This window comes from Natrix helvetica (assembly GCF_964273705.1).
Source record: "Natrix helvetica genome assembly, chromosome: 1".
In the NCBI taxonomy this organism is placed as follows: Eukaryota; Metazoa; Chordata; class Lepidosauria; order Squamata; family Natricidae; genus Natrix; species Natrix helvetica.
Window position 1 is genome coordinate 69,689,252 of NC_138548.1, and position 24,866 is coordinate 69,714,117.

At 41.9% G+C, this 24,866-nt stretch overlaps 1 protein-coding gene across 7 annotated transcripts in view; it reads left to right on the forward strand.

The window, feature by feature from the left end:
- The first annotated feature begins 1,331 nt into the window (after nucleotides 1-1,331).
- Nucleotides 1,332-24,866, forward strand: part of LOC309385018 (serine/threonine-protein kinase PAK 6-like) — a 45,860-nt gene continuing 22,325 nt past the window's right edge. The window contains exons 1-3 of one of the 7 annotated variants that reach the window (XM_081939057.1): nucleotides 1,332-1,516; nucleotides 3,002-3,070; nucleotides 22,476-22,684. In XM_081939057.1, coding sequence (XP_081795183.1) covers nucleotides 22,481-22,684 — 204 coding nt within the window. In that variant the 5' untranslated portion in view covers nucleotides 1,332-1,516; nucleotides 3,002-3,070; nucleotides 22,476-22,480. Of the gene's footprint in view, nucleotides 1,517-1,759; nucleotides 1,934-2,414; nucleotides 2,704-3,001; nucleotides 3,071-3,328; nucleotides 3,347-3,378; nucleotides 3,487-21,433; nucleotides 21,637-21,761; nucleotides 21,819-22,475; nucleotides 22,685-24,866 lie in introns of those variants that run through there. The other 6 variants (XM_081939056.1, XM_081939055.1, XM_081939059.1 and 3 more) reach the window with 6 other exon arrangements.

Genomic DNA, 24,866 nt, shown 5'->3' on the forward strand with positions numbered 1-24,866 from the left:
AAGGTAACAGCGTTCCATGCACCTTTGGCATTTAGTCATGCCAGCCACATGAACATGATGTCTTCGGACAGCGCTGGCTCTTTGGCTTTGAAACAGAGATGGGCATTGCCCCCTAGAGTTGGGAATGACTAGCACATATGTGCGAGGGAAACCTTTACCTTTATTAGTAAGTACCTTGTTTGATCAAACACACTTTAGCAAACCATACTATAACAAAATGTGTTTTCCTAGTAACCCTGGACAGGTGGTGAGACATATTTAAAATACAAAGCCTCTTTAAATTTATTTTGATCTTTGGAATTTTCCATTTTTTAAATTCTTCATAAACTCTTGGTCCTTCTATCCTGGATGGCTTGTACATAGTGATGGACTCTGTGGCATTCACAAAATCATTTGATAAAGAACAATACATGTGGAGAAATAAAAAGGATAAAAATTGAGATTTTGTTTTTTGTAGTTATTGTTTTTTAATGGAGGACTTAATTTAGTTTTCCCTATGTGGTGCTCCTCGGGTGCATTAGTTTTACAATGCTCAAAAATGTTCTGGTTGAGAATTGTAATTTTCACACATCTGAAGAATGCCCAGCTAGGGAAAGACTGATTTAACTAAAGTGAATGTTTTGATTCCCAGCAACTCAGGTAAAAAGACAGGATGACACTTTTATCTTAGCTGTTGGGATAGAGTCTTGATGTTTAACATTCATTGTTTGCTTCTGATCTTTCTAAATAAACCCAGCCTATTTTTATTTGTGAACAGCTTAGCAAGCCATTAAACTGTGACTTATTTTTATTTTATAAATGTCCTTAGTAGCAAAATCTTTTAGATATGTCCAGTTAGCTGGCATACAAAAAAGATGCATTTTTAGTAGTCAGTATGTTGTGAGCAATAGCATACTTGTAGCTAAGGGGCAAGGTGGGAATACAGTACTATTGATTCGATTGGCTCATGTAGATTTTATCTGCATATTTGTAACACTCACACTTATTAATGATAACACTCTCTTCATAGTCCCAAAGGTGCTTTTTCCAAAAGGCAACTGGGGTTTTCCCCCCACTTTGAAAAGGTTTTGGCTTCTCATTCAGGAAAGCTTCTTTAGTTGACATTGAACTAAAGCAGCTTTTCTTGGATGAGAAGGGAAACGTTTTCAAAGGAAAATAATCCAAGAAAAGGGAAGAGGGGGGGAGAAGCACCTTTGGGACAACCATGACCCGGATGATTGAGAATCGCCACAGACGTTCATCTTTGGTATGTCTGTTCCTGTCTAGACAAAGTGAACAAACTGCTTCTGCAAGACATAAGTAAGAAGTCAGCGCTGCTTCTCAATTAGGTGAAGGGTTATCAAGAGCTTTTGGCCTTGAGGCTCGGAGATCAGCTTTTGCTTTGCTCTGCCTCGCCTAAACTTCGTCTCCTGCAGCCACATGGGCCGGCTGTTTCGGCCAGCCAGGAGTGACGAGCCTTGTGGTCCAACGCTTTCTGGAAGGCGCCAGGTCTGAAAGGAGGCGGTTCTTTCCGCAGGTGAGTTCGTGAAGAGGGCTGGGTGGGGGGGACGGGCTCACCGCTGCACCGCAAGTTTGAGATTCCCACCCACACAAGGCCGCCTTGTGCTACAGGGAGGAGGGTGGGGGCGCGACCCCAAGGCTGCTTGAAGCCCCAGCGCCACCTTTTCTGCTGCGGTCTGTCGCAATCCCGAGCTGCGCCTTCCCGGGCGGGTGTTTGCTGTAGGTCTGCCTCGGCACCACGCCCTGAAGTCAAAACTCCCAGGGTCAGGTGAACGTAGCTCCTGCACGGACATGTCAGGTCGGCCTCCGCCCCCTTCCCCGCGCTCCCTTGAGCTCTCGCGCTTGGCGGAGGCTCGGCGGCTCGGCACGCGCGCTAACTAACGCTTCCTTCCCACCCACCCCCCAAAAGGGGGCTGCTTGATTAAGGATGCCGGTAAGCTGGAGCCTGGCGGGCTCGTCGGTTTATTTATGAGGGAGGCCGCCGCCTTCGCTCTTCTCCGGGCGTTGGATTTGTCCGCTTCCAACTAACGTCTCCGCTCCCGAGGATTTAACTCTTTTTCTGCGGAGCTGCACTTGAAAAGCGCACACGCCCAGACAATAAAAGCACCCCCTGGCACTGTGGATGGGCTAAGCCGGGCATTGAATAGGCTCGCAGGGAGAAAGGGAGCTACTTGCCAGGATACCTAGCTTTTGATTCCCCCCCCCCTTAAGGGCTTATTGGGGGGGGGGGGAAGGGGAAGGGAAGAGTCTTTCCTCGGGGGAGGCCTTCATTCCATCTTCATTCTTGTAACCCAGCAACAACCCGTCCTCCAATCAGCTTTGCTCAATGGCAGGAGTGCAATTTGTTCGCAATCCTTTCTTCCTTCTCCCCTGGAACTGCCTTCCCTAGCATCTTTTTTGGGGGTGGGGATGGGGTGGGGGATGCCGGGATCTCCTCTCTCAGCCTGCCAGCTTCAACTCTTGCAGGAGGCAGAGGAGCTGGAAAACAAACAAACAAACCCAGACCTGGGAGGAGGCAACGTGGCATCTCTTTGAGGGAGTGGCTCTCTCTGAATTCTGTCAAATTGTGCAGTGTGTGGAATGAAAAAAAAGGGGGGACAGCTGGAACTGTCACTGCAGACTGGAAGGAGTTAAAAGATGGCCCAACTGATGCTTCAGAAAGCAGGCTGCATGTAGGCAACATGTCTGCTGGATGTGTGCAAGGTATTATTACCATTTGCCTAGCCAAGGACCTTTGAATGTTTGGAGAAATCCCTGACCACGCCTATTTCAGATTTACAATATTAATAAAGCATTGTGGAAATGATTAGATTGGTGGGGTTAGGGGGGGGGCACCCAGTTTTATACCAAGCAGTTGCAAATGTTGTTCTAGTGATAAAATGGAAAGATAAATTCTTATTTCCTCTACTCAGAAAGGTAATTGTGGGTGTGTTTAGTTCCTTGTCCTCTGTGGGAATTCTTAACTAATGTTTGTTGACTGCTGTGTATTCTTGTTTGCCAGGCTATTAAGGACCTACAGTAGTGTGCTGTGAGGCTGAATACTGAAGAGACTGCAGCAGGCTGTAAACTGGTGAGAACTTCAAAATGTACTGTCAGCATTGAAGAGAATCAAGAAAGATTGGCAACCTGCAAACCCACAGGTGGTCTTACTGTCCCTCTAGGCCCTGAGGCTGGAGCTTTGGGAAGCGCTGCCTGTTTTCCTTTGACATCTAACTGACCAACCATTGATTAGGTGTTAAGGAACAGATTACTGCTAATGATATTTGAGAATCAGCTGCTCTCAGGTGGACCTCACCAAAATGGAAAGGGGGTGAGGCTTCCCACCTCTCCTAGTGGTCCAATAGCAGTAAGTAACTGCAATCTTAAGCAGGTTCATTGGTTGGAGGGAAGGAAAACTTTTTTGGGTTTCTTCTTTCCAGGCAGCCTTCTTGTTCTCCACTGGTTGGCTGCTGCTTGCAACAATGGGGAAGCAGTGCTCCTGAGAAGGTCTCTGGGTGGGCCTGGAAATTGGGAAGATGAGTGTGTCTATTTACCATGTGTAGGGCTCTTAACCTATAATCAAATTCCCAGCCATGTAATAAGTGTAATGCAAAGCTATTTGAGTAACTATTTGATCTACAGATTTGTGTATTTGAAAATGTTACATTAAATACATATAATATAATGTTGGATGCAAAGTGGTAGATAGGTCAGTCTAATGAGATAAAGAGGGGGAAATGTTATAAATGGTGATGCACATTTCTCTGTCTCTGCAGATTTGTTGTTTATTGCTTAGAAGGACATGGCTAGATCTTATCAGGTACAAATGGCAAGGAGAAGATTTGGGGTGGACTTTGGCATACATTTTAAAGGTTTATAGTTACTTTACAGCAGAACAGTTTGCTGCATGAAGTCTTTGGAGTTGTTTTGTTTTCTGTATGTAGCTGAGGCTGGATGACTATCTTGTGAGCTACATTCTTATGTTAGTAGAGAATTGGCCTAGATGAGCACCCAAACCTTTTTCCAACTCTTTTTAGATGGATTATGAATATGATGTAACAGGTATTGCTTAATAGGTATGATAGAAAGGGCAGCAGATAAAAAATTCAGAGGCGATCTATAGTCCACTTTAGAGTAGAAATCTGACCCTAAATATACTATAACTCCAACCATCTCCCCTTTGTTATTCCTGAATGTTTCAAAGTATGTGTGTGGTTGCAATTATCAGTCTATGTTTGGTTCAATTTCTATGATTTACAGGTAGAAAGCGTGCCTTAAAATCCAGCTTGATTTTGCTAAAGAAGGTGTCTAGTTGTACAAATCTGTCTTGGTACGGATTGTCTTCTCTTTCCTATCAAAACATTCTACAGGTTTTTGTGAGTCTTAGTATTCGTAGGAATACCTTTTGGAAATGAGGGAATAAATGGGGAACTCATCAAATTTGCAGATGATACCAAGCTGGCAGGAATAGCCAACACTCCAGAAGATAGGCTTAAGATACAGAAGGATCTTGACAAACTTGAACATTGGGCACTATCTAATAAAATGAAATTCAATGGTGAAAAGAGTAAGGTTCTACATTTAGGCAACAAAAACGGAATGCACAGGTACAGTATAGGTGATACCATACTCAGTAGTAGTAACTGTGAAAGGGATCTTGGAGTCCTAGTGGACAACCATTTAAATATGAGCCAGCAGTGTGCAGCAGCTGCCAAAAAAGCCAACACAGTTCTAGGCTGCATCAACAGAGGGATAGAATCAAGATCACGTGAAGTGTTAATACCACTTTATAATGCCTTGGTAAGGCCACACTTGGAATACTGCATTCAGTTCTGGTCGCCACGATGTAAAAAAGATGTGGAGACTCTAGAAAGAGTGCAGAGAAGAGCAACAAAGATGATTAGGGGACTGGAGACTAAAACATATGAAGAACGGTTGCAGGAACTGGGTATGTTTAGCTTAAGAGAAAGAAGGACTAGGGGAGACATGATAGCATTATTCCAATATCTCAGAGGTTGCCACAAAGAAGAGGGAGTCAAACTATTCTCCAAAGCACCTGAGGGTAGAAGAAGAAGCAATGGGTGGAAACTAATCAAGGAGAGAAGCAATTTAGAACTGAGGAGGAATTTCCTGACAGTGAGAACAATTAATCAGTGGAACAGCTTGCCTCCAGAAGTTGTGAATGCCCCAACACTGGAAGTCTTTAAGAAGATGTTGGATAGCTATTTGTCTGAAACGGTATAGGGTTTCCTGCCTAGGCAGGGGGTTGGACTAGAAGACCTCCAAGGTCCCTTCCAACTCTACTATTGTATTGTATTGTATTATTGTAAAGTTGTGCTAAATTGAAGATGTTTCCACTTTAATCAATGAATATTTCTGCAAGGTTGCTAGTGTAATTGTAGCCCCATTTTACTTTATGTCATATGCCCTTGAAATGTAAACCTGCCTTCTGGAACAATGTCCCTCTGCCCCCATGAGATTCATATGTCTTCCCTTATTTAAGTGAGCATTTAAAACCTGTCTGTTCCTTCAGGCCTTGAGCTAGAGTAAGAGACAGCCCTTTTGTGATAATTCATCTGTTGGAGTTTGTGTTATTTTTCCAGGTGTTGGTTTTTCTATCACTTTCTAGCAGTTTATTTTAAACTGTTTCATGTTGTATGCCATCTAGAGCTATTATCCTTAGACTTAATCACATTTGAAGCACACCTCATATTCGTTAAGGTTCATTAGGAATGGAAGGTTATTTCCTTTAATAATATAATGAACCAGTGTTTGTGGAACTGCCCAAAAAGGGAGTTAATACTTAAGCACTAAACCACAAAAATATAACACTCCCTATGTTAACACAAATTATTAATATATATCTAATGAAATTTGTAATGAACTAACACTTGTGACAAAACCTGGGTATAAAATTACTGATGAATCCCCATTGCATTTAAGATAATTGTTAAGCATCTGTTCATCTATTGAACCTTTCAGACTTCAGATTTTATGGGGGGGAAACATGGTCTGTAACCATGTGGAAGGATTAAGTGGCTGTTCTACAGTGTACTCATTGCTCATCACTTTTCATTTGAAGGGTTGCTTGAATTTGTGAAGTGCTTATACAATGGATAACATACTACTTTGTCCATTCTGAAACAAGTTCCATTATATCTAATGGCACCAATTTCCAGATATTGCCAATGTGTAGGTAAAGTGAAAGCTTTTTCTTGTCCAGTGGTGTCCGACATTAGGCAGTGGTGCTCATCTCCATTTCTTAGCCGAGGGAGCCAGCATTATCCAAAGATACTTCCATAGTCATATGACTAACATGACTATACGCCGAAGTGCACAGAACACTATTATGATCATGAATTATCACTTGTTACTTGTACAGAGAGCTTATACACCAGAGACAAAGTCCTTAGGTGTTAAATCACACTTGGCCAATAAAGAGTTCTGTTCTGTTCTGTATTCTATTCCAATCCATTTGATTCCATTTCATTCTTACTTTCCCACTGAAGTGGTACCTATTTAACTACTCTCATTTGCATGTTTTCAAACTGCTAGGTGGGCAGCAGCTGGGGTAAGTAATCATGCTGCATTCAGGTCTCAAAGCCTGGCTGTCAGCTTTCTAGCTGACAAGTTCAGCATCTTTGACTGCTGAACCATCATGCTCCCTTAGTAAGTATGTATAGTTGCCAGAATTCCCAAAATATTTTGGCCGTTGTAGATTGGAAGAGGTTTCTGTATAGGACTGCAATCAAAGTGTTAATTTACCTTTTTTCTTATAGTAAAGGAAACGTCTGTGTCTAGTACTATTTAACAGTAAATAAGACTGGATATTTCATGGTATGTTAAAGAGATCTTGTAATGGCTCAATCACAATGGATTTCTGCCATCAACAAGTTATATTTAGAAGCACTTTGGTATATTTTTGTAAAGATGAACCATCAGTTCAGTTTATACACTAATACCCCATAACAGAGAGTTCCTCTGCTTGGAGGAATCTGAAGGAATCACCATATGAGTTGGCTTTAATATACAGTTTCATACAAGACAGAATCAATGCAATATTTAAGCATAAAGTAAACAAGCTACAGCTTAGGGCCCCACTATCTGCAGGGCCTAACAAAAATTCAGATTGTTTTGGTTTTAGAATTTTGTGGTTGTATTGTATTGTAGTTTTTTAAACTCTTGTGTAGCAAACTTTTAGGCATTATTTTAAAATAATTTATATGTAAATTACAAGGCATATACTGTATATGTTTTCATTTTTTGGTATGGTGACCCAAAGTCCTGTTTTGGTACATAACTTTGTGAAACTTTGTGGTGTAACTTTTAAAAGGAGTCCCCAAAACTTTATATAGCTTAGGGAGTCACCAAATCTAAATCCATCACTATTCAGAATGGCAAAACATGTTGCTATGTTGATGTGATATATATGGGAAGCTGTGTGTGGTCCTACCTTGCGAGTGGTAATCGTATGACCTTTTCCCCATGATTTTATTCAGTGTTACGTATCTAAAACTCACATTTCACCAAGAATAAATGTAATTGGAATTGTTGGCTTCACAAGACAGTGTATTTTATTAGATTGGAAGTGATATGCATACTTTATGCTATAGTGCAACTTTCCCCAGCGTTGTGCCCTGAAGGTACATTAGGGCTCCATTTCCTAGAATTTCAACCAACCTCCCATGATGCCTGAGAACAGTAGAAATTGGAGTTTCTATATATCATAGAGAAGATTGGTTTACTGTTTCATCATTGAGAACTGTTTCATTGTCACTTGCTGTTATAGTAACTGAATTATGAATATTCATGGAGAAATGCTATATACCTCATTACTTAATTCAGACCCTCTATAAGTGTTGGATTATAACTTCCATCATTTTCTAGCAGCATGGTCATTAATTCTACATGGAAATGAAAGGAATTGTCGCCCAATAGATCTGGAGGGTATGAGATTGGGAGGATTTACTCATCTTAATATAGTATGCTGATTCATATGTTGCCTGAAGCTTTGATTTACATAATCATTGGAAAGACAATTGCAGTAGATAAACCTTTGTTTGCAAACAATGTAGCAACACATTCAATAGCCAAAATTAAAGAAACCACAATATCACATGGGCATTATGTGGACCAGGTCAGTATGTTAGGAGGGAGCCAATCTTATAACCATGTTGACTTCCAGATGGCATCTATAATTCATGTTCTCAGGGATGTAAAGGCCGGTGTGTTTGTTATGGGTTAGATATTATTTTTAATTTGAGAAAGAAACAAAAGCAAATAAAAGTTAATGGCTTCATTTTATGTTTCCTTTTCCATTCCTTGAAATTACTTTAGATAAAATAATTGGGTTCTTGTAATTTATTTCTCATTTGTACCTAGATATACCCAGTAAAATAATATTTAGTTCTCTGAGACTTGTTTCTAATAGAATAAAACTGGTATTCACAGAAGCATTCATTCAGGCATACTAGTTCTAGGAAAGTAGCAGGGTTTTGTTTCTAAGAAAATCAAGAAGAATCTGACATATAAAAATGTCTGCAGAAAAGGATTGGGGAGGGGAAGCAGAACAAGATATATGTTACCTACCAAAACATTAGTAGATGTCAAGTTGGGGAACAGTGGTCAGCTTGGCAGATACCATGGCTAATATCGATATCTCTTCTTATTGCTAAATTTTTATACTGGGCAAAATTCAGTTGAGTTGATTAAATTGATCTGAGAAATGAGTTATAAGTTTCGTATTTGTAAAATGCCATGAACATGTGTGTTTAGATATTTTAAAACTTAAACACAAGAATTCTACGTGATATCATGGTCCACGTGATAACTGCAATCCACAATAGTTACAAGTCAATGTTGTAAAAAAGAACTATAGTGTAATTGAAATTTAATAGTTTCCCAGATTTTCAGCTATCAGTTTTTGCAGTCTATGCTGTATATGCTGTGGTTTGGCTGCATCATCCTTTACTTTCCCATTTTGGGTGAGGAAATTTGCACTTCTTATATTGAAGCCAGTGTGAACATAGATAGTCCTCAAATTGCAGCCATAATTGAACTTACCCATCACAGTTGTAACTTGTATGACTGAACCAGTTTTCTGACCTTTTTTGTGGCAGTTGTTAAGCTAATGCCATTGTCATTAAGTTGCTGCTATGGGCCAAAACAGTAATAAAACATGGTTATATAATCACAAGACACTGCAAACAGTCATAAATGCAACCTGGTTGCCAAGTGCTTCCTTCCCTGGAGGGAGGGGTAGGGAATCATCAGAACTTCGAATCTGGGTCATACCCTCAGGAGGTCCATCGTAACTTCAAATGGCCATTAAGCGACCAGTCATTGGACAAGAACTACTATCTTTTCAGTGACCATGAAACCTGAAAAAGAACAATTCCAGATCAGGTAGAAGCTTTTATTTGATTTTCAATGGAAGTGAATGGTATTCTTCCTATTCAGACCAGAGTCATTGGGTATTGGGTGACATACACATTTAATAAACAAATGAAAAAAACAACAACCCAAATACAGTATTGGGGAAGGGAAAGCTGCCTTATTTGGACTTCTTTTAATTTATGTCAGATCACCTTATAGAAATTATTAGATTATCAGAAATACTCTGTATGCACTTGGTGAATATAGCAGCAGTTGGACATTCTTCTAGTAGTATTATATATTCAGTAGTATCCCTTGGGAGCTGATACAAGTGGTCTCAGACTCCACTTTGTTTCCCCAGTGATCATTATGGATAGGAATATTGAGGCATCTGGCTCCAGTACAGCAGAATTTCATTCTGCCATGAGTTTTTCCAATGTGTCTCTGACTCAATACTTACAGTAAGATGTATGGTAGAATTTGGTTTTCTTTACAGTAATGACTGGAAGTAAAGACTTCCAGCAGCAACTTTTTAGTTATCCTTTCTTAGGATCAGGTTTTCCTGTTTAATTTTAACCACAACTCTCTTACTTTGCAAGGGTAATGGGGACTGCTTGTAGAATATGCTGACTATATAGCTGATGGATTCTGAATATTTTTTTTTCCTGCTGGTATTACTTGTGCTTTTGTTAAATCCCTGATCCATTTTCAGCATTAGACATGGTTCAAGTACTTGACATAATCAGTTTGTTTGCTCCTGAGCGGAAGGCATTGAAGCGCATAGAGCCATTCAGATCACCATTGGAAGAAATTCAAAGTGAATATATTTTGTTTTCCCCAATAACACCCTAATTTTTCACATCATCTTCCTTTTTTTTTTGCAACAACCCCCCCCCCCCCAAAAAAAATGAAACCACACATTTCAAGTATGGTCAAAAGGTGGATAGTAACAGCACTAGCATAGAACCACAGAGTTCATATAAGATTCTAGGATAAAACAAGAAAAATAAAAAGCAGTCTTCTCCTTCTATGGAACTCTGGATTAAAATCTCAATAACAAAAATGGCAATAGAAGGTAAGGAAGAAGAAAAAGGGAAAAAGTAGTATGCATATCAGCAGTTGCAACTTTTTAGGGCTTACTACATTCCAAGTGGAGATGAGGACCTGGGATCAAACAAAGGACCAGTGAAATGAATCACATGGAGTAATTAGATCAAACCTGCAGTCAAGTATTTGTGGAATTGCATTTAATTTGGAGGGCTTTTCACCCATGCCTGCTTAATCTAGTTGAAAAATATATGATCTAAAAATGAATGATGCATGTCGGATCTATTGCTGCTTATATGAATGTCAAGACATCATGGATGCTGAGTCCCTTATGTAGTTTCTACCTATTTTGGTTAACAAAGACCTATTGTCAGCAATAGGATTGGTTTACATTTCTAAATTTCTCAGTTCCGAAGCAGTGGCAATTCCCCCCTCCCCTTTGAAAGGAAGTAAAAAAATAAACAATAGCTCTTTGTTGCTGTCTCCATACTACCCCTTGCTGTCACGTTTGCCATTTTGGAAATTTCCTACCTGGCGGCAGCTCTTCCTTGTGAGAAAAAAAAATCTCTTTTCCCCTTGTCTTCCCCTGACCCTTTTTTCTTGTCTCGCTCCTCCTCTCAGCTAATCCCTCCCTCTGCTCTGAATCTGCCAGTTTGGAGGTGGTGGGGGGAGACCCTCATACCTATTGGGAGATGTGACAGCCTTTGGAATTACATTATCTATGAAAAGGCTAGATCTGGAGTTGAAAAATAGGATGTGGCTCCCTGGCAGCAGGGATTGATCATGGAGAGAATTTCAGTTTCCAGCGGCTTTTGCTTCATGGCAGTGACTGATTATTTATGCTTGTGGCATTTCAGTGCAAATGTAAATGCAGAACTGGAAAGACTACAGACTAGTAAGATTCTTCAAGCATCAGCATCTTGGGGTGCAAGCCATTTGACAAAATAGGATCTTATCTGATTGCTTAAGCTTCAGGTATGCAGTTTTCCATTTACTTAGTAGGTCCATATACATATAATTCCATATTCTAGGAATTAAAATCATATTATGTATTAACTCATTGCTTAAAAGTGCTTGTTTCATGTTTTGTTCTAACAAAGGGAGAGACGCAAATGTTAGATACTTGCTCTAACTACAGTGGTTTCCACCAAGGTCCTCTGTTCCGGCGGGAACAGAGGTTTAATCCTATTGGTTGAAGGGTCTGACAGCTCCCTATAAAAGGGCTGCTGTCAGACTCAACCTTCACTGGATTATTCTCACTTGTTGTACTTAATAAAGAGCTGTTGTTACCGTTAAACCTGTGTGTGCCTATCCATTACCCAATCTAACAGCAAATATATTCTACCAATATTGAAACCTAGTACTTAATGAATAAGAAACAAAAGCTGTAAGTGGCTGGTTCGATGCAGTTGCTCAGGGATCTTGAAATGCAACCCCTCTGCTTATTAAATTGGAAAGGTTTTAAAATTTATAGTTTCTGCATTTTTATGAAACCTTATACTTTATGATTTAAAATTATGCTCGATTATCTGGCATTAGCTATTGTTAAAATAGTTTTGGGAGGTGCAAAACAACTGTCATTTATTATATTTTGTCAAATGGATGGTACTGATAGATCTATGAACACATTTGAAGTGTGTGTATCTTTCTAAATCAAGTAGGTGCTGTATCTACAGGTGCAGTTGTCTTATTTGAGAAGTCACTGAATGAGTGATTTGTCTCTGGTAAGCTTTTTTTGGATGCAAACTTGAAAGTTGGCTAATTTTAACCCACAAATGAAATCCTAAACCTTAGTCCACAAATCAATTAGATTTGAGTCAGAGGGAAATATCACTGCTAATTACAACCACTAAATTCTTCATTAATTCATCTTCAAAGAATCCAAAATTAAGAAAGTGCTCTTTCTGGTGGAAGGGAAAGCAAGATAAAACAAATGGGTCAGGAGCCAAAAATAAACTACTTGAATCCAAGGGAATTGCAAATTTTAAACTGTGCGTACCACCATGCCTAAATTCTTCTACATACTACAGGTAGTCCTCGACTTAGAACAGTTTGTTTACTGACCTTTCGAAGTTACAATGGCACTGAAAAAAGTGACATGACTATTTTTCATATGTACAACTATTGCAACATCCCCATGGTCATATGATCAAAATTCAACTGCTTGGCAACTGAGTCATTCACATTCTCCCAAGGTCATGTAATCATGTGACCTTCTGACAAGCAAAATCAATGGAGAAGCCAGATTCACTTAACAACTGTGTTACTAACAACTGCAGTGATTCACTTAACAATTGTGGCAAGAAAGGTGGTAAAATGGGTCAAAATTCACTTAACATATGTCTCACTTAACAACAGAAATTTCGGGTTCAATTGTGGTCTTAAGTTGAGGACTATGTGTAAAAGATTTTTTTTTTGACTCTCAAAACCATAATAGTGAGTTGTTTAAAAAAAACAACTTTTTTCGACGGTAGTACAAATTACTCTGGACAAACCAAAGTTCTGCTGAATTTTAAAAGTCTTATTCCAAAGTCAGTAGGTCTGAAAATTCTTCTATATAGACAAGGGCTATGTAGACTTAAGATTCAATCACAGAAAACACAATGGAAACAGATTTGCTGTCTGGTGGGTAGCTTCCCACTGGTGGGAACTGTCTTCTCCTTTCTGTCTCCAAATGTGTGGGGAATTCCCTTTCTCTCCTGAAATGAAAGGGCTCTTACTGCTATTGTTTTCTTGCTTTCTGGTTGTTTGCATGGTCAGTGTTGTTGCTGTGCCAAGGCTATTTTTTGTTTGGGACAGCTGGTTTTCCCCCCTATTCTCAGCAAAAACCTCTCCCTTCATTAGTCAATTAAACTCAGTTTATCATGAAAGCTTGCATATTGTTTTGTAAATTGGTGTGCTTCTTCCAGATGCCCTGAGATATGTTAAATTGGACCAGAAATTATGGGAATTGGAACTTTAACATACCTGGAAGTTACTAAATTTGGGGGAAAAATGTTGCAGTGCAGTTAGAGAACATTATTTTAATCTGGGCTTTGCTATTCACACTGGCACTGTTAAATGATTAATGCCTGCATTTTATAAGTGAATATATTCCCTGATGTTTTCTTATGAATTCTTGGTCACTTTCAACAATTTAGTCATGGAAATTAAGTAAAAATACTGCTATTGTCATTTTGTTCTTACTGTTACTACAGAAGTCCATATTTAGGCTGACTTCAATGCTGGTCGGTCTCTCTCTCTCTCTCTCTCTCTCTCTCTCTCTCTCTCTCTCTCTCTCTCTCTCTCTCTCTCTCTCTCTCTCTCACACACACACACACACACACACACACACTCACTCACTCACTCACTCACTCACTCACTCAAACTAAAAAGAAACATTTCTTTACATATTTATTTTAAAAAAATACAGCCCAATCATGTGTGATCCCAAGTAGCTGCTGTGTGCCAATTACCTTCAGGTAGTGTTCTCTTTCCATTCACAGGCCCCTGCGGCCTACCTAGATCTTGAAGTGGCGTCTGAGAACATTCTTCCATGGCTTCTACAGCATCTGAAAATAGCGCAAAAGTGTTTTCTGCTCACACACATTTTTTCAGAGGCTCCAGAGGCTGCACGAGAGCATAACCCAGGGTTGTCCAAACTTGGGAACTTTAAGACTTGTGGACTTCAACTGCCAGAATTCCCCAGCCAGCATGCTGGCTGGGGAATTCTGGCGGTTGAAGTCCACAAGTCTTAAAGTTCCCAAATTTGGACACCCCTGGCATAACCCATTCTCAAATAGTCTCCAAAACTCATGCTAGGATATGCTTTCAATAATAGTTGTTTTGGGGTGTTGGCAAACATTAGCCTGTCTCCCAAAACTTGTGGCATGTCACCTTTGACATGGGTACCATAGGTTCGCCATCACTGCTCTAGACAAAGTAGTCCTTTGCATCATGGTACTGTAGTGTTAGCCTTTTCGATTTGAACGAATCAGTTGCCAGAATTTCTTCTACTAAGCTCCTGTAGGCAAGATCTGGATGGTCTCACTACTTCATATATGTTAGAATGCCTTCATATCCTTGACTGCATTTCATTAATAAGGTGATATGTCACGGAAGGTGAGACAAGGAAGATTTAACATGTTGATATTTATTTGCTAAGTTTATATCTTGCCTTCCCTCCAGAAGCTAATATTTACTTACGGTAGCTCACAGTTGCTAAAGTTCAGTCAGCTGTTAAAAGTTATATAATACTGGCTGTTTTATTATTAGGAATTCAGGCTTTTCTTAATACAACCCTCGGTTGTAACTCTAGTCTAAGATATTGGATAGAGTTATATGATAACAAAATATGCTATTTGAAGAGGAGCATAGTGATTAATGTGCCTTGGACTTCACTAAAGTAATTTTAATATGCTATATAAGCTCAGCCTTCTCCAACCTAACACCTTCCAGATATTTGGGATTACAATTCTTAGAAATCTTAGCTGGCTGAGAATTTTAGCAGCTGTAATCCTGTGCATCTGGCAGATGTTGGATGATGCAAAACAACTACCCAATGAAGTAGTATTAGCCAAATGAGCTTGTAATTTTGCCAGTCAAAAAGGAGCTCACTACTCATAACTGCTTTGTTACTTCAGCAGTTTTCTTTTAAGAATATTGGACAGGATTTGATAGTTCTTTCTGTCAGGGTTTGCCTTCAATGAACTCTTACCATTTGGATATTTCTTTGTCAGATTTCCTCAGGTGTAGGATTTATTTTTTTAAAAAAAGGATAACTCTACCCTTAAAAAGTAAATTGTGTGTGTCTCTTTAATAGAGTAGTTATTACATTTGAGATCTTAGGTGAACAGGTAATTCACTCAGTTATTTTAGATGTTTCTGGCCTCAGAAAATAGGACAGTGGAGAGTATTTTACTTGAATGCACTCCTTTTGATTACAATAGAGAATGTAGTTCTGTTGGTAAGCATGGCACTGAAGTGTGAGAGGAGATATTGTTAATATTGCTAAAACAAGCCTGTAACTGCTGCAGTACAAATTATTCCTACTAAATTCAGCTATACCTCTGACCCAAATTTAGAGCAAGAATATCTATGCTCTAGTAGTGTGCGCAGGCTCAAGAGAGCTTCTTGTGAAGTTGAAAAGCTGGGCAGGCAGCTAAAATCTGCTAAATGCGGAAAAGCTCTGCAAGAAGCTGCTGGTTGTTTGGCTAGAGGATAAATCATCAAATGTTTTTATAGCACAATGTTAACCTAAGGCTTTGTTGTATATAAACATCTATACTGAAGCCCAAATTTAGACAGCCTTCAAAATTCAGCTCATCTAAATTTTGAAAAGATGTTCTGTGATTAAAAGATGGATGGCACAGTGAGGTTTACCTAATTACAAAATGGCTACTGTGGTCAAACTTTGAGCATTTCTTTATCTCCCCAATTTCTCTTTTTCCCAGGACAAGTGAAAAAAATTCCTTTAAAAGATCAGAGATCTCTTCTTCCTCCTTCTCTTTCATAGTATTATCTTACCATATTTGTAGACTGCCAGAATTGTGAGATACTGGGCAGTGTAGAACAAAGCAGGAATAATACACACACATTAGAACAGCGAGGCGAACCTTTTTTGGCTCGCGTGCCATAAGTGGGGGGAGGGCAGGGGGGGCGTGTGTGGGCGTGCCGCACCCACAATGCAATGCGTGACCCCCCCAGCGCATGTGTGCACTAGAGGCGCTCCCCCCATTTTTACATGCTTTTTTCGCCCTCCCCAGGCTACAGAGGCTTTATAGGAACATGAGGAGGGCGAAAACAGCCCCCCCGCCCCCCGGATGCCCCCCGGGAGGCTTCAGGGACCGTCAGGAGGCTTCCCTGACGCCTTTGGAGCGCTCAAAATGACCCTCCGAGCAAACCAGAAGTCACTTCCGGTTTGCTTGAAGGGTCGTTTTAAGCGTTCCGAAGGCTTCAGGAAGCTTCCCTGAAGCCTCCGGAGCAGTCAAAACGACCCTCTGAGCAAACCGGAAGTCCGTTCCCGAACATGCGGTTTGCCCGTAGGGCCGGTTTTTTGCGCTCCGGAGGCTTCATGGACGCTCATGAAGCCTCCAGAGGGCCTCAGGGGCGGGCGGGGGAGGCTCTTCACCCTCCCCAGGCTCCTATAAAGCCTCTGGAGCCTGGGGAGGGCAAAAAATGGCTTTTAAAAAGGGTGAACTCAGCTGGCCAGTGCGCGCATGTGCGCTGGCCAGCTGACAGCAGTGCCTCATGTGCCCTGACATATGGCTTCGCGTGAGGTTCGCCATCACTGCATTAGAACAACATAAGACATGCATACGAAGGGCGGATGTCCAGAGTCAGTCAATTACAGTTAAAGTGCAATGAAATTAAAATATTATAGCTGTTTTGTGGAAAGTATTTTCATTTTGTAAGAATCCTATATGGGGCCCTAGGGAAACCAAAGGCCTATTACAGCTAGAAGGTGGCGCTTTTTTTTTCTACAATCACCATCACATTTATTAAGTTTATAATTACATTTCAGGTAGAGACCTATAGGCACCAAGCACCTGTTGACACACTGGTACCATAGGCACTGTGTCTCTTACTCATGTTCCAACCAGTGGTGGGTTTCAATTTTTTTTAGAACCTCTTTTGAAGGTGTGACCTGTTTTGTGGGAGTGGCTCGGTGGTCATGTGACCGGGTGGGAGTGGCTTGGCGGTCATGTGACATGGGCATGGCCAACTTGGGAAATGTGGTGAAACTCACTTAACGACGCTCTTGCTTAGCAACCAAAATTTTGGGCTCAATTGTGGTCATATCTCTTTCTTTCTTTCTCTTTCTTTCTCTCTCTTTCTCTTTCTATCTTTGTCTCTCTCTTTTTTTCTCTCCCTCTCCCTCCATTCCTTCCTTCCTTTCTTGCGTTTATCTCTCCCACTTTCTTTCTTTCTCTCTTCCCTCCCTCCTTCGTTCCTTCTTTCTCTCTTTCTTTCTAAATCACTCTAAGGCAGTGTTTCTCAACCTTGGTGACTTTAAGTCCTGTGGACTTCAACTCCCAGAATTGGGAGGGATTGTGGGATTCTGGGAGTTGAAGTCCACGGGACTTAAAGTCGCCAAGTTTGATAAACACTGCTCTAAGGTTTGATGAAAGCAGTCACAAGTTTAGGGTGAAATAAGTCTTTCTCCAAAACTTGAACCAGGATTTCAACAAAAACCTCTAGGTCAGCATCAAGCTCAGGTTTTGACTTTTATCCAGAGCCTACCAACTTCAAATGTTCGGGACAGACCAGGTCTCTCAGGCTTAAATTTTCCAAATAGTCCTGGCAATCAGGAAACCATGGGTGTGTGCCACCTCTGAACCCTCAGCCATCCTTGATTCTACAAGAAGACTTATTGATGCTTAACTATCATGGGCTTTGAGAGAGTGGCCACCACAAGGGATGGAAGGCAAGCAAGGCTAGGAGGCATCAGAAAGCTAGGATGAGGGATGTCTATGGAGATTCTTGGTCATCCAGGATGTCCCAAAGATGCTTTTTTTCCCAAGAGGCAGCTGGACTTTCTGCTTTTTCTTTGAAGACCTTTCATGTCTCCTCCAAGAAGCTTCTTCAGCTCCTCCAGAAGCTTCCTCAGAGCTGAAGAAGCTTCCTGGAGGAGAAGCAAAACATTTTCAAAGAAAAACCAGAAAGTCCAGTTGCCTCTTGGAGGAAAAAAAGCACCTTTGGGAAAAACAGATGAAGGCACCTGGTCCTAGCCTGTGCCCCTCGTGTATGGGCATCCATCCCAAGGAAGGACTCAATCCGGCTTCAAAAAGGGCCCATGCTCCACAGCCAGCCAATCTGCAAAAGCATGGAGGTGGGCGGGGGAGGGGACATGCATTCAAGACCAGTCATGCCCAAGTTCCCCCAACGTAGTGTCCGGACATGCAGGGGGGTGTAGGTGAGTGGGAAAGGGATCAAAGTTGCGGGTATGGTATCCCTCCTCCCCTGCAAAAAGCAACGCAGCTCCAGCAGTAGCAGTAGTTTTCCCCTTCCTCCACACAGCTCTCCACCTCCTCCTTTGCTTATGCTCCCTCACCGCCCCGAGTCCCTTCTGGGAGAGGGCGCGGTTTATAAATTTAATAAAAGTTAAAAGTTAAGTTAAGTTAAAAGTGGCTCTGATGCTGCACGCAACCAGGGAATTGAGGGGGGGAAATGCTGGCCATATGCCCCCCCTCCCAAAGCAACCTCGCAAGTTTTCAAGATCCTCTGGAGAGGCTTTTTTAAAAGAAACCCCCGAAAAAGCCACAAAATCTGGAGAGTCGGGCGGTTGGTCTTTTGGGGGGGATCCCCAGAACCAGGTTGCCCAGCACCCTGAAGAGGTCCGTGTGGGGCTCCGGAGGCTGCAAAGTGTGGCACGAGGGGGCAGAAGCCTCAGAACCCAGCGGGGAGCGTAAGCAAAGAGGAGGTGGAGAGCTGGATGGAGGAAGGGGAAAACTACTGCTACTGCTGGAGCTGCATTGCCCCACTGGGTTCGGGGACTTCTGCCCCCCCATGCTATGCTTTGCTGCCGCTGGAGCAAGAGGTCCATGCAGGGCTCTGGTGGCTGCAAAGCACGGCACAAGGGGCAGAAGTCCCTGAACCCAGCGGGGCAATGCAGCTCCAGCAGTAGCAGTAGTTTTCCCCTTCCTTCACCCAACTCTCCACCTCCTCCTTTGCTTACGCTCCCTGCTGGCTCTGAGGCTACAGGTGCCCAGGAAAGGGGGGGAAATGCTGGCCATCTACCCCCCCCTCCCAAAGCAACCTCGCAAGTTTTCAAGATCCTCTGGAGAGGCTTTTTAAAAAAGAAACCCACAAAAAGCCGCAAAATCTGGAGAGATGAGCGGGCGGTCTTTTTGGGGGAGGGAATCCCCAGAACCAGTTTGCCCAGTACTCTGAAGAGGTCCGCCACATGACTGCAAAGTGTGATACGAGGGGCAGAAGTCCCCAAACCCAGGGGGCAATGAGCCCCAGCAGTTTCCCACTTCCTCCACCCAGCTCACTCGCCTTTCACCTGGAGGCTCTGCCAGCGGCGCACCTGCCATTTCACCTCCCGAGAGAAGCTTGGGAGAGATGAGCAAACGGCCGCAACTCAAGGCTCCCGAGGAGGACGCTGGACACTGGGGGTGGCGGTGTCACCCACTGCGGCTCCTTCTGCTGCTTCCAGTAATGCAGGCTTCTTGGAGAGCATTAAGTTGCAGGCACAGTGGTGCACCGATTCCAGCAGCTGCATTTTCCCTTGAAATTTGCTGTCCCGGCAACCCAAAGGGGACATTCTCCCAGCGGTGTCTCAGGCGCTCCCACCCTTAGCCGGAAGGTGCCAAACTGCAGCCAGCTATCCTCACTCCCCCCCCAGCTAAGGGTGGGAGTGCCTGAGATGCCGTTGGGAGAATGTCCCCTTTGGGTTGCTGGGACAGCAAATTTCAAGAAAAAAACGCAGCTACTGGAATCGGTGTACCACCAAAAGTTCTCTAGTCCGGCTGCACCCAAGCCTTTCTGAGCATGGGAAAACAGATGGCGCAAACTACCGTCTGTCTCCCAGTGCAAGTCCTTTGCTAGCAGGCAAGTTCTAGGACACCTCTGGGGAGGTCCTTTGGTGGCGGCAGGTGTCCTAGAACCTGCCTGCTAGCAAAGGATTTACCCAGGCTTCCTTTTCTGAGCATGGGGAGAAAGATGGTAGTTTGCGTGGTGCGGCTGGCACCTAGGAGGTCCTAGGAGACCGGCCGCGCCGCATAAGCTCCCGCCACCGTCCCCACCCTGCGCTGTCCGTGCTTTCTGGCGGCCAGGCATCTTAGGCAAGTCTGGGGCCCTTGCAAAGGCCTTGCGAGGTCCCCGAACTTGTCAAGGACGCTGGCCGTGCCTCATAAGCTCCCGCCACCATTCCCATCCCCACCTCCGCGCCCGTGCTTTCTGGCGGCCAGGCATCTTAGGCAAGTCCGGGGACCTTGCAAAGGCCTTGCAAGGTCCTCAAACTTGTCAAAGACGCCAGCCGCACCATGTAAGCTCCCGCCACCATCCTTACCCCTGCGCCCGTCCTTGCTGATGGCCAGGCATCTTAGGCAAGTCCGGGGACCTTGCAAAGGCCTTGCAAGGTCCTCAAACTTGTCAAAGACGCCAGCCGCACCATGTAAGCTCCCACCACCATCCTTACCCCTGCGCCCATCCTTGCTGATGGCCATGCGGCCCTGCGCTATAAGCGAGCCCGGGATCCTTGCAAGGCCGCAAAAGGTCACTGGACTCGCTTATAGTGCAGGGCCACTGCAGGCCGCTCAAAATGGCCTGCCATCCCCCCGCCCCGCAGTTAGTTGCAGCTTACCTCCTCGGAGTCGGCAGGCAGCAATAGAGAGCTAAGCAGGAAAAAAGTTAAGTGGATTTAGATATGGTTCTTAGAGGCGGGCGGGGCGATTGGTGAGCCAGCCAATCAGTGAGCAGTGGGCAGGGCTAGGATAGTGCAGATGGGCAGGGGGAGCAAACTATGGAGCAGCTTCCGGACGGGTGGGGGTGAGCGAGTGAATGAGCGGCTTCTGGACAGGCGGGGGTGAGCGAGCGAGCGACAGGGCCAGAGTAGAAGTTCCGGAACTTACTTCTGGGTCCAGTGGTGGAACCTCTTCTAACCGGTTCAGTAGATTTGATGAACCGGTTCTATTGAACTGGTGTGAACCGGTAGGAACCTACGTCTGGTTCCAACCCAAGTATTATTAACAGAAAATTAGATTTGGGGCCTTTTCAAATAATTAATATATTGGGCAGCAAAATATTGAATTATTCTTGCAATATAACCAAATGCAGTTCATTTCTACTAGGGAAATCTCATATCTTTGCTAGGTGAGGCAAAGCTCTTAGTATTGTGATATAGGAAAAGAAACAAGAATATCAGAAAATGCTTCTGGATTATTGCAGTTCTGCAATTTACAGCTGTCTTTGAGTAAAAACAAATGGACTGGCTTATTACCTTGACAGAGTGGTAGTAGAGGAATTAATATTATAACATGCATCAATAATCATAATGATAATAGCAACAATGTAGTAATCATTAACAAGTGAATTTATTCCTCTCCAGGCCTTTATTCATTCACACTTACAAAACAAAGGATTTTTTCCCCTAAAGGATGGATGGCGGAAGTTATTTTTTTGATTGGTTATAGAAATAACCAAAATCATAGCAGGATAAATCCTTTCTCACTCACATAAACATAGCATCGAATACTTGAAGATAGTGTGGTTCAAGGAAAACACCATGCATTTCTAGACAGGCATTAAACAGTGAGTGACTCAATTAATACTTGAAGGAATTTGTAACATATTCAGACAGTCACTTTATTTGCACCCTAATAGCAAAAGACAGTGTTTACTAATCCATAAGACTGATGTTAAATTCTAATCTGCAGAAGAAAGCAACCGGAAGATGGTGCTGGATGCTGTTTTTACAAGATTCATAAACCTGAGTATGAAAACATAAATATCAGTAACATGATTGCTTAGAGTACCTTACTCTTCTGTTTTTCTATACTGGCAGCCATAGTGAGACTATTACTGTGATTCATTGTCTGCAACGGATCGAAATCTAATAAGCATCAGTAGTCCAAATAAGAAAATATTTTATTACGTGGACATTTTTTGAGCCATCTTCATTCTCTGATTCTAGGCCCAAATAAGCTTAATAATTATTATTCTTAAACATTGCTTTTTTCTTGGGTTTTTTTTTCCAGAAAAAAATTAAGGCTTTTTTATTTTTCAGTCTTTTTTATTCTTTTAAGCTATATTTATTCTCCCTACTCTGCAGTTCTTTAAATTGGTAAAAGGAATCCAAATTATGTAGAAAGAGAAAGTCATCTGGAAAGCAATTGTACTAGTTAAATCTTGTCATATTCATGGCCATTAAAACTACCAAATTAAAAGTTTTCAGTCTATTTTAGCAAGGAGGAACCATGGATGCAGGGTGCTGTGATGCTGCTTTGCTTTCTGCTGAACTAGACGAACAACTTTTAATGGATGTGGTTCTCAAGATGGGGTTACTAAATGTCTCATGGTGTAAATTGCTTGCAACTGATGCTGGGTAAAGTCCAATAAACACTCCAGTGCATTTGTTCTCTCTCATTCAGGCACAATGTTTCGCAAGAAGAAAAAGAAGCGACCTGAAATCTCTGCTCCTCAGAATTTTGAGCATCGTGTACACACATCATTTGATCCAAAGGAAGGGAAGTTTATTGGCTTGCCACCTCAATGGCAGAATATTTTGGACACTCTGAAACGTCCCAAACCTGTTGTAGACCCTTCAAGGATTACACGGGTACAGCTCCAGCCTATGAAGGTAAGAAGAAAATATTAGCACTCCCCACTTTCTAATTTTCTAGTTCGCGTATGTATCTTTCCTTCCCTCCAATCAAGGTATTCCTTGGAGCTTAGTATTCATGATAAAAAAGTACAGGTATGAATAAGAGTTGAAGAATTGGAAAAAAATTGCTGGAGAGGCAAATCAGAACTTTATCAATCTTCAATATGATTCATTAAGTATATTGTTTGGGGACGTTTCTGGCAAATATTTTCCAGTGGTAAATCTCTGTCTTAGTATGTTATAGCAAACCTGGAAAAAGCTGTGTATTGCCTGCAAACTAACATGTTGATTATATTAGTTTTTCCCATGTGGCATCTTTCAGGTATGTTGGGGCTACAACTCCCCAGAATTGGTACTCTTGCCTAAATAGTGGGAATCTTGAAAGTTGTAGTTTCAGTACATCAGCAGGTTGAATTATGGCATTGACTAGAATTCACTTCATCGCGTGTCAAATGTGATAGTCTAGCTTTAGTGTGGATTTATCCACATAATATATTATGCTTTTACTAGACATATTTAAAAAGACTCAACTCATTTTTTGCTGTGTAGAAAGAGCAGTAGAATCTATGCAGTCTCTGCATTCAATATGGGTGAATATGCTTCGTTTAATTTCCACTTCTCGGGATATTGGGAAGGGTATACTACGGGTCTCCCAACCAGACAGAGGAAAAAGTTAAACATTTTGGTATTCAGTAAAATAAGATGTGCAGGAAGCACACTACTGTAATAATGGGGTACCTTAACTACCCTGACATAAACTGGGAGACAAACTCTGAAGCAATTGGAAGATCAAAAAGATTCCAGGGTCAGCTACATTGGACATAATTCTTACTAATAGGGATGAAATGATAGAAGGGATGGAAGTCATAGGAACTTTCAGGTAGAGTGACCATATCATACTAGAATTCATCATAATGCAGGCACAGATAATTGAACAAAGTCAGACTAGTGTTTTAGATTTTAATAGAGCTGATTTCAACAAAGTAAGAAACAGGAAGTATTCCATGGACAGAAAACCTAAAGGGAAAAATAACCCAAGTTACTTGGGAAACTGAAAAATCAGATTTTAAAGCCTAATCAAACACAATACCACAGAAAAAGGGAAAAAGGGAATCCCAGATGAAACCAGCATGGTTGAATAAAGTCTGTAACAAACTGAGGGACAAAAATGATAAATGTAAAAAATTGGAAAGGGGTTCATAACTAGAGCACAATATCAGAAAATAGCCCAAATCTGCAAGGATTTAAGGAAAGCTAAGGCTCAGAATGAGGTAAGACTTGCAGAAATAACGAAAAAAAAGTTTCTTATTCCTTTTGAGGAATAAGAAAAAATTCAAGGAAATGCTAGGTCCACTGATAGGAGAAGATGGAAAAACTGTGACAGGCAGCAGGGAAAAAGCAGAACTGCTTAATTTCTTCTTTGCATCTGTCTTCATATAGAAGGGGAAAAAAATGTCCAATCTATCAAAAGTACCACTGTGGGAGTCAGATCAGGAAAACAGGTCAAAAAAGCAAACAAACAAACAAAAGGAATAAAATGGAATCAGGAAACTACAGAATAATCAGTTTGTCATCAATACCTTGGAAAATCCTAGAACAGATAAGTAAGCAATACGTTTGTAAGCAATTAATAGAAGCCACTATGGGTTTGTTAAAAACAAATTGTGCTATATAAACTTTATTGCCTTCTTTGATAAAGTGATTAAGTAGATCAAGGATGTGATAGTGGATGGTAGATCAAACATCCAGTGTTGTGGATATAGTATACTGCATTTTTCAGAGTATAAAATGCACCGGATTATAAAATGCACCAAGATTTTGAAGAGGCAAATTAAAAAAAAAAGTTTTGTACTCTGCAGACGGGCCATTTTTTTTTCTAAAAAAGGGCAAGGAATAGCCTTCAGGAGGCTTGTAGAGTGCTCCTGGGGGGTGCCCCCCCCAAAATGAGCAAAACAATTGACACATTTTTTGTGAAAGCAGGCACGTTTTTTGTCAAAAAAAGGGCATGCATAGCCTTTAGGAGGCTTATAGAGTGCTCCTGGGGGCTGGGGGGGGCACAATTGAGCAAAAAACAGCTTGTTTTTCACTCATTTCTTCCCTCCCCAGCCCCCAGGAGCACTCTGAAAGCCTCCTAAAGGCTATGCACGGCCATTTTGGT